Source organism: Amphiura filiformis, chromosome 1 (genome assembly GCF_039555335.1).
Source record: "Amphiura filiformis chromosome 1, Afil_fr2py, whole genome shotgun sequence".
Taxonomy (NCBI): domain Eukaryota; kingdom Metazoa; phylum Echinodermata; class Ophiuroidea; order Amphilepidida; family Amphiuridae; genus Amphiura; species Amphiura filiformis.
The window spans coordinates 20,728,626-20,746,927 of NC_092628.1; the positions used below are offsets into that span (position 1 = coordinate 20,728,626).

Genomic DNA, 18,302 nt, shown 5'->3' on the forward strand with positions numbered 1-18,302 from the left:
TATCGGTTTAAACATATACCGTCTTCGTAGATCTTAAATACCCTTAAAATTCCGTTTCTAAGATAGGCTAATTAATATAAATCTATTTCGTACAAAAGAAGAGGACTTGCACGTTGAAAATGGTATTTGAAGTTCTTCTCAGACGGTGATGGCCAATATAGTGCATGGTTTCTCTCCAGATTAAAATGATTAAAAACGTGCTATATATTATAGTACTGATATTATTTACAAGATGTGGAAGTCTCTTTGGAGGTAAGTCAGAACCGCGGGTTGAGAACATACATTTTTCTTTTTTACTTTATCGTATTCACCCACCACTGACGTCTTAAATAGTAGGAATCCGTTCGAAGCATATAGTCGACTGAGTCTGATACATTCATTCATTCATTCATTCATATTTATTCAGTACTCACATAAAAAATATTACAGCACATATGATAAAAAAATAAACATTATAAATACGTATACAAGATGTGGTCAATTGCATGAAATACCATATATAGCAACGAAATATATGGATTATGGAGTAAACACCAGACGAGTACCAAGGATAGCCCAAAAAGCCTCAATAAAATTGAGGCTTATTTCCATTGGGGTCCTTAAAGAAAAAAAGAAATGGGGAAACAAGCAGATCAGGCAACAGAACCAAATAAATAAATAAATAAATAACTCCCGAACCCAAAATATTGCACAAAATAAATAAATAACACCCAAATCCCATATTGCACATAAAATTACGACCAAAAGAAAAGATCAAACTCCATCAATACCTAATGAAAGAACTTTGCTCAGTTCTTATGGCTTGATCCATCAGATGTTTTTGACGGTTTTTTAAATTGGGTCAAATTGGTGATCTGTTTGATGGAATTTGGTAATGAATTCCAATGTTTGATGCCACTATAAAAAAAGGTGTGACTAACATTACCGTGGTTTCTAGGAACAACAAAATTGTATGAGCTATCCATGGTACCGTAGTTATGCAAAGATTTTGTACGAGTAAAATTGGCACTTAGATAGACCGGGGCTTTTTCATGGAAGATTTTAAAAACTTGATTCAGTTTCAACTGAATCACCCTATCATGAACAGACAACAAACCAATTTTGTTCCGCTCTGCCTGACCAATGTGTGCACGAGGTCCCAAATCCAAAATGAACCGCACAACTTTATTTTGCATGGTTTGCAGCCTGTTCTTAAAATGTTGTGAGAGAGAGGAATACCATGAAGAGCATGTATAATCATAATAACACATAATAAGGGCATTGCAAAGTATCTTACGAGTGGTTAAGTTTAAAATACCAGCTTGTCTATACAAGAACCTCAACCGTGCGCTAGCCTTTTTAATAATATCTTGGGCAATTGACTCCCCATTCAGTGTTTCATCAAGGGTCACCCCCAAATATTTTGCAACCTTGGAGGATGTTATTTTCTGACCACCACAAGAAACAGAAAATGAATTAACTTTCCCGAGTCTTTTTTTTGTACCAAATAGCATGCACTCAGCCTTTCCAAGGTGTAAAGAAAGTTTATTGTCTATAAGCCACTGTCTACATGAGTCAAGCTCTTTACCAAGTCTCTCTGCAATGTGCCCCGGATTTTTATCAGACACTAAAAGAGCGCTGTCATCAGCGTAGAGCAGAAGCTTGCAGTCGACACTGCTGGCCATGTCATTCACATAGCAAAGAAACAAACATAGGTGATGGAATTCGTGGGGAGATGCTGATTTTGCAGTGGTATCCTGCAAGACTATGCCATACGGTCGAATTGAAAGCTAACAAATAGAGGGAGTACGGTGACTGCCGTGACTGAAAAGATCAGATGTGATCCTACTATTTTCGAAACTGACTGTGATATATATGTATAGGTGTGATTCTATATATAGACGGGACCGACAGCTTAACGTCTCCTCCAAAGGAAGGAGTACTCTTACGGTTTATTTACCCAACTCTAACCATGTGCATGGTGGAGGAGAGTGGAAGTCTGAAAGTTTCTGCTTGCGTGTATACCCCAGTAAGTGCACCGCCGCGCCGGGGATTGAACCCTAAACATTGTGCACCAAAGACGAGTATAATAAGCCATGCTCTTCCAATACCGTCCTGCTGTGTGCAATATAGCAAATGTGGCGAGCAGGAACAAGACTTCCAAAGAATATCAAGGAGAACTAGTAGGGATATATTCCTATACACAGTAGGGATGTGAAATCAATGTGAACTTCCCTGTACTCAGATCCTATAAAGTCCTGATGCCTGTATTGTATGGAGCGGCATGTGTTAGACTCGATGGATGAAGAAAAGTGTGCCTTAAGGGGGTACACCCCTGCCTAATTTTGTGTCTATTTTTGCATTTTTCTCAAAAATTATAGAGCATTGGTGACAAGTAAGATATGTATATTATAGGGGCAATGACTACAACTGCTACACTGGAAATTTTATTTCAGCACAGGCAACAGTAGTGGAGTTACAGCCAAAAATGAGGGGAAACCAATGTTTGATCAATAAATCAATAACTACTTGCGTTGAGTTGCTGAATTTTCAGTGCAGTAGTTGTAGTCCTTGCCCCTATAATATACATATCTTACTTGTCACCAATGCGCTATAATTCGTGAGAAAAATGCAAAAATAGGCAAAAAATTGGCCAGGGGTGTAGTACCCCCTTAATGGAATGCATAATGATCACAAGACTAGGAACAATACATAATTATGACTTTGTTGTGCGGACGTCTTTCCTATAGAGTTTGCCACTGATGGTCTTATGGTATGCCTCTGCATGTTGGCAGTCAGATTTGACACGTTTAACGAACCAGGTACATGACCAATGTAACTCTTTTGTTAAATCATGTCTAACTGGGTCACTAGAATATTCGGATGGGGTCCCAGACTGCAAATTCCAGGGCAGTGCGAGGCGAAGTCCAGCGAACATAGGTATTAGGAGGCCTATGATGATGATGCCTGTTCCTTGCAAGAAGAGTCCCCTGGACCTGTTGATCTATTTGCAGATGTTGTTGACATGACACTATATGCTTCCAGCTTAGATTTGTATGAATGGTTAAACCCTAGATATTTAGCTTCATCGATATGTAGAATCTACTGTAGAATTTTTTGATCCGTTGTGAGCACTGGTCATTAAAGGGTGTTTTTTTTGTCGTTGGTAATTCGAAGCACCTCGCACTTGTCTGGGTTAAATGTCATTTGCCATGTCTTCCCCTATGTCTGATGACGTCGCCCTGAAGAGCATCATCAGCAAAGACCCGTATGTTAAATGTAACATCTGCTGGTAGGTTGTTGAGGAAGATCAAGAAAAAAGAAAGTGGGAGTCATCTCGGGGACGTCAGAAGAAGCAATGGACGTGCAATTCTTTCCCCTTCTAAGAGAACTATGCTGAATTCGACCAGATAGGAAGTCTTAAAAAGCAAGTGGCATCAGCCTGTTCTTTATCTCGAAGGCACTTGTAGATGGTGAGAAGAAGCCGAGACTCACAAGGGGACTCACACAAATGTCTCTTCCTGAAGCCAAATTGCCGGTCAGTTAAAAGGCCATGTGCAGCTGTGCGTCAAGATTGCAGATGACGGGGCATGATGGGGAATGTGTTCCATATGCATGATCTTTATTCTTAGAAACGATGGCGACTAATGACATGTGACGGTATAGTTCTTCAGCTTGAGTCTCTATGGCCTTGTTTTAAGATATCGGCGAGACATCTGCTGACTTTCAACTTGGAGTGGAATAACACGGTCAATGCTGGTGCCAGCACATCCGCTTCTTCCTGCAGTAAGTATGCAGGGATGTTGTCGGGCCTTGAAGTCGCAGTGAATGACATAACCTTAGAGACAACCGTATACAGACTCCACCAACTCTAATAGTGAGTTGAGCTAGCGCAAGATGGATACTCGCACCGGGTACTCGCACCGAAACTGGAACATATAATGTATTAGTTGTACGATAGGTTGTATCGGTATTAGAGGACGGAGTACAATCGGTCGTTCAGGAGGTTAACATTAACATTACAACACCATTCCTTGGGAGGAGACCATCCTCATGACAGTAGCAGTAGCAGCAACCCCGGAATTGCCACACATTTTACTTTATGAAAGACATGCTTGGAGTTTTCAGATGTATTAATATAGATTAAGTTGTCGTAGACGTTGCGTCAGTTTAATAGACTCAAAAACAAGACAATACACTATTTTTACCGTCTGCAACATTCATGTCTTTGCAATAGTGTTTTACAGTTAGCGTAGGCATGCCTTCAACCATTTAGGAAACATTTTCATATTGTCATGCTGGTTTCACACTGTCATGCCGCTTGCCGCTTTGATGATCAAATCACTCCAGTTCGCAGGCCAGCACCTGCAGGCCGCGCCAGCAACCGCTTTACCCAAAGCGGCACATCGTTTGGAGTTAACTTCGAGTCAATGCAGGAGCGTTGCCGTTCTGACATGCTACGATTGTAGGCCAATGAGCAGTAAGCAACAACTGCTGACGGCGAAGTCGGATTTGAGACACTTTTCCAGTGCAGTACGACGCATGTTTTGGCACATCATTGACAATATCTTTTTTGGGATGCCGGTTGCAGGCCCGAGGTTGCAGGTCTTCATCAAATGTCCCCTCGCAAGTACGTGCTACCTGAGACTATCAGGTATAATAGTCTCAGGTGCTACAATTCATTATATTATTCATTTTGTCTTCTTTGATATAGGTACGACCTGCTCATCGGGGTGGCCGATTATCAACCGTGATAGTTTTGACAGTTATTTTTTTACAATGGTTGCACCTGGTAAACCATTTTCTTGTCACGGAAAAGTCACCTCTTGGCGATATGTAGGGAGGAGCTCATCACCATTCCGTGCTATGGTCTGGAGACCCGTGCCAGGGTTCGATACTTATTTTACCGTCGTGGGCGTTAATGATATACCAGAAGGGGATGTCGACGTACCAGTTACGTACGAGGTGCCCTACTGGTTACAAATTACAGTGCTACCCGGTGATGTCATTGGATGGTCGTTTGAAGGTAACGGTTTTTGAAAAATATATTTTATGGTTTCGGCATATAATTCAAGAAATTACCCAAGCCCAGAAAATAAAATTACCTCCACGAATCAATAGTCCGACGGACGGGTAGGACCTTTTTTCTTAGTTACCAGCTCAGATTATATACCTCATATATAGATTCCTGTCCTCTGATTGGTTGAAAGTGCAGTCATTGAATTAACTATGCCCGCAAAATGAACTATGGACCGGTCCATGGAAATGAACTATGGACCGGTCACGTGCGTCACGATCAAACTGCGCGTTTTTCCCAGCGTAAAATGATATTACGCACGCGTTCATGTTTTCACGCGTTATAATCACGCAGAAATCGCAGATTGTAATCTGTGTGCCGTTCGCATTGAAACTATTAATTTCTCTTCCCAAAATCGATGCTTTTAACCAAACAGATGACAAGAATCTTAAGATTTGGTATATAAAACAAATATTGACTGCTTTTTATTCGGGGCATGGTTAAAATAATAGGCCCGCGGTGATCTCAAAACCATGACTATGCCCCTCGGCTACGCCTCGGGGCATAGTCATGGTTTTGAGATCACCTTGGGCCTATAATTTTAACCATGCCCCTCATAGCAGTCAATATTTGTATACTATGATCACTTTCTCACATGGCACAAGAAAGACGAATCACGAAAGTCCAGTGACCGCGCCGCCCGAAAAACATAAAAAATGTCCTACAATAAACGTTGTTGGTGTACCGGTATTCCCGTACAAGTTAACTTGACACCAGTGATGACCTTTGACAGGCGATGGATGAAATAATGCAGGGAGTCCTCCAGTTGCGTTTTTTTCGGGCGGGCGGTTAGAGGATTTTTGTGGTTAATCTTTCTTGAGCGATCAGAGTCTGAATATAGTTGGTAAACTAAGAAAAAACAGGTCCTACTCGTCGGACTACGAATCAATGCATGCTAATTACCATGCCTTATACATATTACACACTTATTTACATGCAGACTATGACATATTGAACAAGAAAATGTAGTTGAAGAAATAATGATCATAATAATTATCAATTAATAATAATTATCATGATTATCAGAGATAGGAGTGTCCAGTAATACTCCAGTTTACTTGTCTTTGTTATTATAAAAGGTGCTCGGGAAAAGCTGGTAAAAAAGATAATCTAGGCAGAGCTGTAGGATTGCAGCCATGTGCTCTCTAAGAAGAGCACTTATACACCTCCAATCCTCAGATTTTGGAGTTTGTGCGTCCGTCAAATTTGGAGGTTATACGGAGGATGAAGACACTCTGAAATCGGCGCAAGTACAACACTCGCTCGGTTGGGAAAACTGCTGAGTGCTGAGGGTACTTCTTAACCATTTAACAAGCTAGTACCACATCGTGAAGATCACAACCAAATTTCAAATTTCATTTTAGATTCCGTTTTGCCCTATACCCCTGGAGGCGACGACCTGGTACGCTGGAGTTTCGGGTACTTTTCTGACACCCCAGAAGCAAATCAAATACATCAATTTGATCATAATGCTGCTGAACACCGTGAATACTCAATTGAAGCGACGGTTTCCGTCGGTAAGTGTTCTGATTTTATAATAAATTTAGCGAACAATTATTCCCTCCTGAGTCCTGAAAGTCCTGGTACCGTCACTGCTGGGATTTATCGGTGGTGCAGTGCAATCTTGATGTTTTGGACCATGTCAACCTCAGCACTATTCGGCGCATTCAGTAAAACCGGTTGTGTTTCGATATCTGTTTTATGATTAGTTGCTGAGTTACTTGTTACATGACTGATACGCTTCGTCATATCATTGTTTTCCAGACCAAATATATTTGCTGGTATATCCATCAATAGCAGCTTTTTTTTATTTGATGTCGTCAGTGGCATCGAAAGGTTTAAGGGGACAACCGGGCAGGTTGTTTGGTCGGTATTTACTGAAACAATTGCACGCAGGCGAGCAAAAATGACCAATTCCAGACTATTTTATTCCCAAATGAACATTTTGGTATTTACCTGGCCATTTTTTTAAAATAACATGTGGTTTCATTTACGTCATTTTGTGACAGACACAGGTGACTCTTTTCCAGCCATTCCAGCATACATTGGATGCTTCAGCGACAACATACCCGATGAAAGAGGACTTCCTATAGATGGGGGATACAGCGGGTACGGAATGACTCTACAAATGTGCCAGGACTCCTGCTCTAATTATGGTACTGATATGTATGCAGGTAAGCGAATCTCACTAGTTCAAATGAGCCCCGTAATAACCCTCACCATATTGAGGGATTGTATTATTAGAGCCAGAAGGCCATATCTGCATTTTATGAAAATATAACACCTAGCAGCTATTGCAGATGGGGACTTCTGGTCCTAAACCCTCGATTTGATCCTGGTTCTACTTCTAATCTGCAATTCTGCGCGAAAAGATTGGGACACGCATTCAATGTTGAATACTGAAAATAGTGAAAGGTGGTTATGCTTAATGTCCGCTCCAACATTGTTTCTAGGGAGGGAGAGGGAGTAAGCAAGTACATAACATGAGCTAGGAAACGTATATCATGCATTTTCAGACGCATGTTCAATTCACAGGAATTTGATACATCAAGTGTCCCAATGATTTTCCCATAATGGGACATACCTAACTATAATTTCACGGTTATCGGTAGTCCGAGGTTGCTCTGACTCAAAATCTCCAAACATAGGGACGTAGAGGCATTGGCATGGAATGCACTAGGCTACACAAGAACTGAGCTATAGGTTGTCGGCTTTCAAGGCTTCCACTGGAGCCACTGCATTTCTTCATACCCATCAGTGATAGGAATCACGGTAAATGACCGCCAATGGTGTCGACCTGGTTTAGTTTTTGGGTTGTTTTAATGTGGATGACTTCTTACCGATTGGGCTATTCCAGTTGAAATCCATATACACCTCCTATATATTTTTCTTATTAATTTTACAGGACTTCAAAATGGCGTTCAATGTTACTGTGGGGATATTTCGGCAGTTTTTTATAAACGTACACAACAGTCGGACAGCTTGTGTCAGACTACGTGTAGTGGTGATGACAATGACCAATACTGTGGCAATTATGGATATAGTGCAGTGTATGATTTGGGTAAGAAGAATGTATTCACTGATCCTCATAACCAGCGAGACGACTCCTCACCTCTATTCACAAAATTATTTCCATATCTTAACTTTGGTACACACTTAAGCAGTGTTTAAAAAATATTACAAATAAATATTGAAGTCTCTAATAAGTGTTGTTTAAATTTCTTTATTTACAGTGCACATGCTTATTAATCTGTTTCTTGTATGAAGTGATTTATACTAAATCTGTTTCTTGGATATTTTTAAATCTTTATCTCATCACGTATGAGGTACCTACAATTTCGGTCCGAACTTTTCACAACTAATTGTATATCAGCGAAAAAGAGAAAAGTCAGATTCCTTGGGTACCGTCTAGTATATACATTTCCAAGCTCCACTCTATCGACAATATCATGACGCATGCGTCCGCATCGACATCCGCATTGACTTTACATAGATATCGTAAGCCCTAAAGATACTCGACCAGGCCGGGACTAGGACTTAACATGCTAAAGATACTTTGAACATAAGAAGATTTTAATCTTAAAAACTTTTACTCAAAACGTAAAATTAGCTCACCTAATCTTTCGGAATTAATTATGTCGAAATGAATATGGAGGAGACCAATGTCAACCAAACGTTACCGCACTGGAGGGAGACTGTTTTGCAGTCCATTCTTGATAAACAATTCACCCCAGCTATGCCCTTCCATAATGAGATAACACATCCCCAGTGAACGTTCTGTCCTGGGCGTTGCGGTTCTCGGATGGGAGCGGTTCTCGTTCTGAACTTGTAATCATATTAAAGAGTGAATTTCGAAAAGGGGGTATTATGAATACCACAACGGAAACCGATGCAAGTTACCAAGAGTATAATGTCCCATATGGGTTACAGTGTCCAAGAGTTCGCTGATCCCTGGATTGGCTCTGTTGAGCATCTGGTTATCCACATTATGGGTTACCCGTTTCCTGATCATAAGTTGCGACCGAAAATTATGTGTTGAGACCACAGGTTAGAAATAAAAGTCAACGAATCTTAGCAACCAACACAGGTAAATTTTCCCATCTGGTAACTTGGTAACTTGGTAACTTAGATATGTGTATCTGCCTTACCTTCCTTATAGATTCACAGGGCGGTGTGTCCCTTTGCTCTGTGAAACGAGTCACCATCGTTCACTCTGGGTTCCACTCGAGTCCGAGTGCCTAGCCTCGTGCCCTATGTTCAGCATCCTTACGCCGTGTTGTACTTGGTTGTGGCCTAAGGATAGTGAAGTTGTCTTGGTAGGCTTGAAGAGGGAGATAGTGGTTTGGCATACGGACAACATGGCCAAACCATTTCATGGACGACTTCTTTAAGAATGGTATTTTGGCGTTCAGTCTATGCATAGCCCAATCTCCTAATTTCTTATCTTGTCCATTGGTCGAACAAAAAAAAAATATTCCCAATATGTTTATTTCTTCAATTTACAGGAAGACCAAACACATTGATCCGCCTCGTTGGATCATATGCCTCTTACAAGGGGCGTGTAGAATTATTCTACAATAACACTTGGTCCACAGTCTGTTCTGATGGTTGGGACATGTCCAGCACTCGAGTAGCCTGCAGGATGGCCGGATTCCAAGGAGCTGAAACTTTCGACACTGACGCATCAACCTTTGGTCACGGAACTGGGGATATTATAATGAACAATGTTGCGTGTAGTGGAGAGGAAGATAGCTTGTATGCATGCGAACACTCGGGACTGTTTAAACATGTGTGCAATCATGGATATGACGTTGGGGTTGTTTGTTATAGGTGGGGAGGTATGTAATACATATTATTATTGTAGTGCAATAGCCAGCTTTTCAAGACTTGGAGGCACAAAGCATTTGATGTTCAACGCCCTATTTGTGTCGACGTGATGGGTGTTTTGGGTTTGGTTTTTAAGTGTTGCCTGGAAATAAAATTCGATGGTTTGGAAGCAAGCAATTAAAACAAGACAAAAAAACTTTCCATGTCGAATGAAACCCGATTTCTGTAAAGTCAGACGTCGAAATTGTGTCACATGACCGGGCACATGACTCACCTCATCGCAGTCCCGATAGTCTCTCAAATCATTTGTGTATAAGTTGCTACCGTAAATGTTGTGACAATCTATTTGTAGGAGTGTCGAACCCGTGCCCTGAGACCATGGTGATCCTCTGAGATATTTAAAATGCAATGAGAGCTAATGGGCTTATGTATTATGTCATATTACTGCACACAAAACCCAGGACTGCAAGCCAGTGCAGAACAACTTCATGGGCCAATGCAGGGAAAACAGAGCCAAAAAATAAATACACGGAAAAAACATTTAAAAGAGCCAAATATGCAATGATCAATTAGAGCTTTTCGAGGTCGTCCCACAAGGGTTTTTCCCTAAAATTCCAAATACCATACGAGCCCAACAAAGGTAATTTAGACTTGTCTTTTGTGACCTTTATAGTGACTGCAGCCTTGCACAAAAGAATAAAGATTTTAATACTAATACTCTTCTCTTATAATCCAGGTGTTCGTCTTACTGGAGGCTACGCCGAAAACGAAGGCAGGGTGGAAATATCCTATGACGGCATATGGAGAGCGATATGCCACGATTCTTGGGATATCGAAAACAGACACGTTGTATGCAGACAGCTTGGCTATGGTGGCGTCAGTGGTGGCTTAATGACAGACGAAGAAAATTTAGATTTTGGTCCGGGTCCAGCGTCGTATGGTCTGTATGGATTTGAGTGCGGAGGGACAGAGACTGATTTGTCCGATTGTTTCGTTGGTAGTCTCCACGTAACACACGAATGTAGTGAAAAGGAAAGTGTCATTTGCGAACCACTAACAGGTGAGCTAACACTATGGACCACGAGAGCCTCATCCCAATGGCATAGTCCAATAAGGGACCGATCGTTATTTACGGCAGGGGGGGGATGGGTGTTTTGGCAAAAATATCGACAAAAAATTTCGCGTTCCCCCCTCGCGTCCGCTCAAAATTTTCGCGTTCCCCCTTGTTTTCCCAATTTTCTCCATTAAAAATTTAACAATCCCCCTCCTGGTTCAACTAAAAATTTCAGGTTCCCCCCTCAAGACCACAAAAAAAATTCCTGTTCCCCCCTAAATTTAACCATCCCCCCTGCCATAAATAACGATCGCTCCCTAACCTCAATTACATAATCATAGTGCAAAATTTTACCTTAAGTTGCAGAGTATGAGTTTTTGTACCAAAATCTTCAAAGGTCATTCAATGAATGTACAAATGTATTGGGGTTTAGGAACTGTTCCCTTGATATATGAGCATGTTATGGGTCCTAGTGTAAAACTAATATCTGTCCTAGCCGGTTTGTTTAGTGACGAAGGATCTAAGTTAAAATAAGATGTCGGCACAAATTCGTTATTAACAGGTTAAGCTGTTGCTTACCATCTTACGGTATGACGAGAGAACTATTATAGATGTTCGGTAGTTTCCGCCTCGGGTCTCTATTTATTTAGTTTATGTGTGATGTACACACAATGGCCAAACCTATTGAAGCATCGCTAAAAAAAGCAGAATTCGGCAAACTGTAAGTTGGTCATTAATCCAGTATCCTGTCCATTTCACATTACGTAGATGGCAATTTTCCTTGCATAAAATATTAAAGTAAGATTAGACTAATCAATGGGATGAAGGTGTCGGTGGTGAGATCATGCGCGTATCCAATGGCTGGATATTCCGTGTTCATGCTGTTTGAATGCAGAGACGAAGAAACTTTAGTCCAAGATTTCGAGATATACAAGATATAATGGTCGCCAAATGGTTTGATTTGTTTCTGCAAAATATCAGCAAAATGGCGGTGGAGAAAGATTCATGAATATGTCGGATAAGTTACCAGTCATAGAAGACAAAGATCCTTCGAGATTTGGGGGTCTCAGAAGAAAAGAAAGATAAGTCAGGTGGCTACACCATAAGGCACTGGATAACCTTAAACCACATAAAAAAGTAAAAACATTGTCCTTTGAGTTCATTGTGTGTTTAAATGCCATTATGTCATTTATAGAGTAACCACTTGACCTTGCAATTAAAATATCAAAGTCTTCCAACCCCTGCAAGACGTTGGCCAACTTTGACTGTCCTTTTTGTCCAAGTACCACTTCCGTGCAATCTTCTTCCGTAACAAAACCATTTTCCTTACAGAAACCAATTAAACCATTTGGAGACCATTCTAAAGACATCTGGACATTTTATGGACTATTTTTCAGCGATGTTGCAATACTTTTGGTCAGTGTGTATAATGCCTCCCTCACTGTTTTTGTCAACAGTTTCTGATCCTTCTTCCCAATAAATAGTGTGTTATCTGATTGCATTGTCCAGAATATTTCTTGATTTTTATAGTACAAATACTTAGTTCTGCAATAAGGACCTCGGCTATCGGGGGGGGGTGTCGATGCCTTCAGGGCCTGATAAAACCATCAGTTAAAATGCAAAGTGGCGGCTTAAAACAACAAAGGCTTATGACGTGGGCAGTCCACCCATCAGGTACCGAAGCCACTGGTCACTATAACTCTGAAATAGCTCTTACACATCTCCGTTGGATGCCAGATTGGGCTTTCATCCACATATACCTTACTAGTGTCAGTCTGGCTTGTAAAATGGACGTCGATTCGCCAATTACACAACTATGACAAAATACTATGGTTAATACGGTATCTCAATCATGTCAATTGAGTTCTTTGAAATAGATCAAGTTCGTGATATTCAGACTTCAGAGAAATAATTCTTTTTATCACAGAAAATGGTGTTCTTCGTTTGATGGATGGCGACACTCTATATGAAGGTCGAGTAGAGGTTTATTACGAAGGATCTTGGGGCGCTGTTTGTGATGACGAATGGAGTGATAAAGACGCAGAAGTCGTGTGTAGACAACTGGGATATGGGTCCGTTGTAGCTGCGTATAGGTGAGACATCCTTTCTTATCTCTCATTTTAGGCAATTTTAACATTTTTAACATACCTTAATTATGATAATGAAACCTAGATGGCCACGGATGGCCTGCGGGGATTTCCCAAAGTCTTGGCATCTCTTCCCTGTGCGGCCACTCAACCAACAGTCCAACACTATGGAAAATGCAACCTTTTTTTTAGCCCAAATTCCAAAATCGTTGGCACATTATTTTCAATATTGTTCCCAAATTAATTTTACCCTCCCCCATGCCATTCGGAAAACAACAATATTTTTTAAGGCACACAAACGTAACTTATTGTTGCAATATCCGGCCCAAAAAACGAATATTAATATATGTTATTGGGAACAGCGGTACCAGGATACCGTGGATTTTATAGCCCTGTGGAAAAGGGCTCCCAACTTTGACTCCCCACCACCCCCCACCCAAAAAAAAAATAATTCTGGCGCCGCTATTGTGTAGACTACATCGACATCAACATTGGTTCAATTTGTTACCAAAGCCCATAAACGTAAAATAAATTTGTTACCATGTTAGCATAATTTTTTCCTACTAATTCATTTCCAAACAGTAATGCTTACTTTGGAAGTTCTACTGGTCATTTCTGGCTAGATGATCTTGGTTGTGAAGGGACTGAGTCAGCCCTCGAGAGTTGCGTTCACATTGGATGGGGCAACAATAACTGTGCACCTTCAGAAGCTGCTGGGGTTCAGTGTAGTGGGGAAATCGACAAGCATGGTAAGCTTTACCCGGCTGACATCAAATATATATACTATTGAGTGTGTACCTAAGTTAAATTGAAAACATGATTTTTGTAAATACGATGTTATAAAATAAAATGTGATTCGGCACATCAAAAGGGGGGGGGGCTTTATCGCAAGGTGCTTTTCACGATAAAGATATTGGGATGCTTTTTTTACTTATGAATGCCTTGATCAATCTTAACAAATGAGGTGCCATTTTAAAGCTTGCAAAATGCTTTCAAAGCAGATAATATACTGAGCTCAAAAATAATGGACTTTTCCTGCCAAGCCCTCCCCTTTCTTTGATGTGCTTTTGATAGCTCTTTTGATATTTTTTCATATTGCCGGACCTGTAGCTAAAGAATTCTTATTTTGAAAAAAAATATCATAATCTATTCAATTTGTATCAATTTTCTAAATAAACTTCATTATGTCAGGCACCAATTCTGGTTTCAAAGTCACTTTACATCGTGTTTAACTGTTGTGAAGCTTTAAATGCGTGAAAAACATAACGACATTATTTGTTGCTAGGCTTGCTGCTGACGAAAAAGCGAAATCATGTATATATAGGTCTTAGGATGTTATATGGAAACAAAGGATAAAAATAAATGGATGGAAGGAATTCAAATATAAAATCATCAGAACTTGGAAAAAACATGTGTAAAAACAATTGGGCTCAAAAGAGAAATGAGTCATTTTAAGAGTCATGGGATCAAAATACAGATTGAGAACCGACAAATTTGAAATCAGCACATCTTTGGTGTAAAAAGGTATGACCCAATTATACATAAACCTGTTTTAATACAGAAGCATATGCTTTGGTCTACTCAGCAGCCAGTCTGGTTCCCCTCCTTCCATACAATTGTGTGGCGGGAACGAAACCAAACTGGCTGCGGAGGAGACTACATAGTCAAAACGGATAATCAATTCCTCGTTGGTAACTTCCTTTTCCTTCCCTTCTTTTTAGATTCTTCAGGATTAAGCGGAGGAGAAATAAGTGGTATTGGCTTTGGAGTTCTTGCATTCTTGTTTCTGCTGTACATATTTGATAAACAAAAAAAGTTAAAAGAAAGAGAAAATCGCGACGTTGGTCTCATTGAGACTTGTCAAGTCGTCTGCTGTGATCGGAAACTATCTGAACAGACTGAGGAACAAGCTGTCAATCACAACACAGCTTCCACGCAGCAAGTTGTCAATCACAACCCAACTTACCAATCCACAGAACCAGAATCAGAAGATCAAAACGTCATAGGTTATCCAAAAGCGACAACCCGACCACAGTACTTCGATTACGACACTAACGGCCTACACGGTTTTCCGTCCAGTCAAGTTCGTGGTTCAAATTTGCCGCCACTTTATCCCACGGATATTTATAACAGTACAACAGACTTGAGTGATCTTCCACCGCCTCCTTCATATGAAGTCGCAGCATTTACATCAAATTATGATTTGCCAAATACGGGACCAAATATATTTAATGCAAGGAGGCTGCCATCACACAACAGCTTACCAGAAATAAACAACTAGATGACTTTTAATTTTAATTTTTTTAAATGTGTTTTGCTCATTGGAATTAAGGATGGTAAATATCATTAAAATTCATATTTTGGCACCTTTGTTGGTGTCATATAGATGTGCTAACATGACCCGCTAACATGGCCCGCTAGTGGTTAAGGGGGTACTACACCCATGTGGTAAATTTGTGACTATTTGTGCATTTTCTCCAAAATAATAACACACTGGTAACAAAAGTTATGTATATTATTGGGGCAAGGAATCCAATTACTACACTGAAATTTCAGTGACTCAAGACAAGCGGTTCAGTATAATATGATACGAAACGAGGTACATCCTAGCGTACCTTATTTCTTATCATAAATAACGAACCGCTTGTCTTGGGTCACTGAAATTCCAGTGTAGTAATTGGATTCCTTGCCCCTATAATATACATAACTTTTGTTACCACTGTGTTAATAGTTTTGAGAAAAATGCAAAAATAGACACAAATTTATCGAGGGTGTAGTACCCCTTAAGTTTCGAAAAGTCGTGTAGTAAAGACAAAATAAGACATTTTACATGAAATTGCCATTTCTGTACTTAGTAGAGAAATCATCTCAGTGTATTTGAATGTGATTTAGTAGAGAAATCATCTCAGTGTCTCAGTGTTTTTGAATGGGAATTCAACTTTGTCAATTCTGCTGTTTTCCTAATTTGTTGACAAAATTTTTCATTTCAAAAATACCGAATGGCAATTTTAATGACTTTTCTTTAACTTTTAAACAATTTATAAACAATTTTAATTTTTTTTGCACTGGGCCTGTAAGGCCAATAATATATAAATCTGGGCGTTTTTCCTTCCCAAGAAAAGTCGTGCACATGGGGCGGAAATGGTCATTCTCCTCTTGTCAGCTTAATCTGTCTAAATATTTAAGTGCAATTTTTTTCAAACCTGATCTTTCTTATATTCAAGTTGTAAATTATGTATAAATTTTACCTCGTTATTTTAGCTTCAAAGGACAGATCTCCTGACTTTATTACCAATATAATTTCAGCATTTTGGGTACAGAATAACAAAATTAAAACTAGAGCTACTGTGGCTCACGATTGTAATGATACTCGTTGCTTAATCTTGGTTCTACTCCTTTTCTCTGTAGGTAAAAAACATATGTTCATTGTGCAACACGTGTTTGTATAGTTGAACTTGGGTGCAATTGTGACGGAGATGACGACCGTGATGGAAATGACATCAGCTGCAGAAAAGCCGAAAAAATATATAAAGTTGCTAATGAAGATTGAGTTAAACACTTTTTCACTACAATGGAGACATATCTCTTTCTTAATCTGTAAAAAAATGAATAGAAAAATTATTTTGACATGTCTACAGGCACCTTACCGCATAATGACCCTGTTCTGTCTGGAGCCACTGATAAGGGGCCTACTACGCCCATCAATGTCTCCGTTCCACATGGACCAATCCTTTACCACGGTCTTCATTGACAATTTTATGTGTTTGTGAAAATAAGCTGACACAATCTGATGACCCGACCCTCGTTGTATCCATCAAGACATTGGTTGGCATTAACGCAGCAGCTGATAGTATATAAATAACTGTCTATGAGTGTAATGGTCGAAATATAATCACGAGGTGAAAGATGGATTGTTCCATTCCACGAGCCGGAACGGCGAGGGAATTGGAACAATACATCTTTCACCTCGTGATTATATTTCGACCATTACACGAATTTAAGACAGTTAATATTTGTTTTATATCACTCATGCATAAATTCTATTATTAAAATACTATTTAAGGTAGGAAATTCATCAACATAACACCATGTTTTGCCGTGATATACTTCACATCCACCCCATAACTAAATCGGCGAGTCTAAGAGTCAGCGCACGGCTTGGCGCAGGCGCACTACGGCAGAGCACTATGATGGTAAAGACTATCACACGGAGAGGGTGATGGTAAAAATGATAAATGGTAATCAACCAATGAACTGTCTAGAATTTATGTATGAGTGATATAATCTGAACTATCAGTAAATATGAAAGTGTGTGCAGATACGCGGAAGGTCATCCATGAGGAAACCACACCTCAATGCCCATTTTTGTTAAATACGACATTTCTTCACTCGATTTATTGGAGTGATCACTGTAGGCAATTCATGAAAGATATTTCACTCTTTTACATTTAGAGAGTGCATATACCTGAAAAAAACAAAAATACACACACTCATCTCATTTACACACTTAACACTTGCACACCACTTACACACTCCTATGCCAGGTTGAAAAGAACGACTATCTCCTGATGAAGATTGGTAGGTTATTGAGATGTTTATAGGCAAGTATACATGTACCTGACACTGAGTTGAAGCATTCACCGTATCGCGTGACTTTAAGTTTGCATCCAAGTTTCCGTTTATTGGTACGCGCGCAATCTAGTAAATCGATAGAGTTGCATAATAGACGACAGGCGATGTTTCATTAAAGTTGTTCAATGCTCTACAATAATAAGCTATTTACTAATTATTGTAAATATAACTTTTATTCAAGGGAGTAGCTCTAAACGATGCACATCATTCATCATGTTTATAGTACGCTATATTTTAGCGTTTTACAAACAAATTCCTAGTGTTAAGTGTTATTGTACACATGTAGTTGGATAATAGACTGCAGGAGAGGTTTCATTGAAGTTGTTCAATGCTCTATAATAACAAGCTATCTACTAATTATTGTAAATATTACTTTAACTTTTATTAAATGGAGTAGTTCTAAAAGATGCACATTATTCATCATGTTTATAAGGTCGCTATATTTTAGCGTTTTACAAACAAATTCTTGTTATTAAGTTCATGTATTGGTACTTCAACAGCACGCAATCTTGTAAATCGATATAGTTGGATAAATAGACTGCAGGCGATGTTTGATGAAAGTTGTGCAGGGCTCTAATAAGATATCCAGGGAAGCTATCTACCAATAATTGAAAATGTGACTTTCATTAGAGAATGAATTTGGAGA

The 18,302-nt window shown here is 39.6% G+C and overlaps 1 protein-coding gene across 1 annotated transcript; it reads left to right on the top strand.

Moving 5' to 3' along the window:
* LOC140165735 (uncharacterized) lies at window positions 1-15,501 on the top strand. Its single transcript, XM_072189053.1, has 10 exons — window positions 1-252; window positions 4,694-5,005; window positions 6,421-6,573; window positions 7,066-7,230; window positions 7,962-8,117; window positions 9,562-9,894; window positions 10,620-10,943; window positions 12,865-13,030; window positions 13,607-13,773; window positions 14,746-15,501. The coding sequence occupies exons 1-10, from the start codon at window positions 165-167 to the stop codon at window positions 15,303-15,305; spliced, it is 2,424 nt and encodes an 807-aa protein (XP_072045154.1). The 5' UTR covers window positions 1-164; the 3' UTR covers window positions 15,306-15,501.
* Window positions 15,502-18,302: the final 2,801 nt, after the last annotated feature.

Bases quoted from the DNA above. Each gene is read 5' to 3' on its own strand.
- LOC140165735 (XM_072189053.1), top strand. From the start codon at position 165: ATGGTTTCTCTCCAGATTAAAATGATTAAAAACGTGCTATATATTATA. The intron at 5,006-6,420 runs GTAACGGTTTTT...ATTTCATTTTAG, and splicing joins CATTGGATGGTCGTTTGAAG to ATTCCGTTTTGCCCTATACC. The intron at 13,031-13,606 runs GTGAGACATCCT...ATTTCCAAACAG, and splicing joins TCCGTTGTAGCTGCGTATAG to TAATGCTTACTTTGGAAGTT.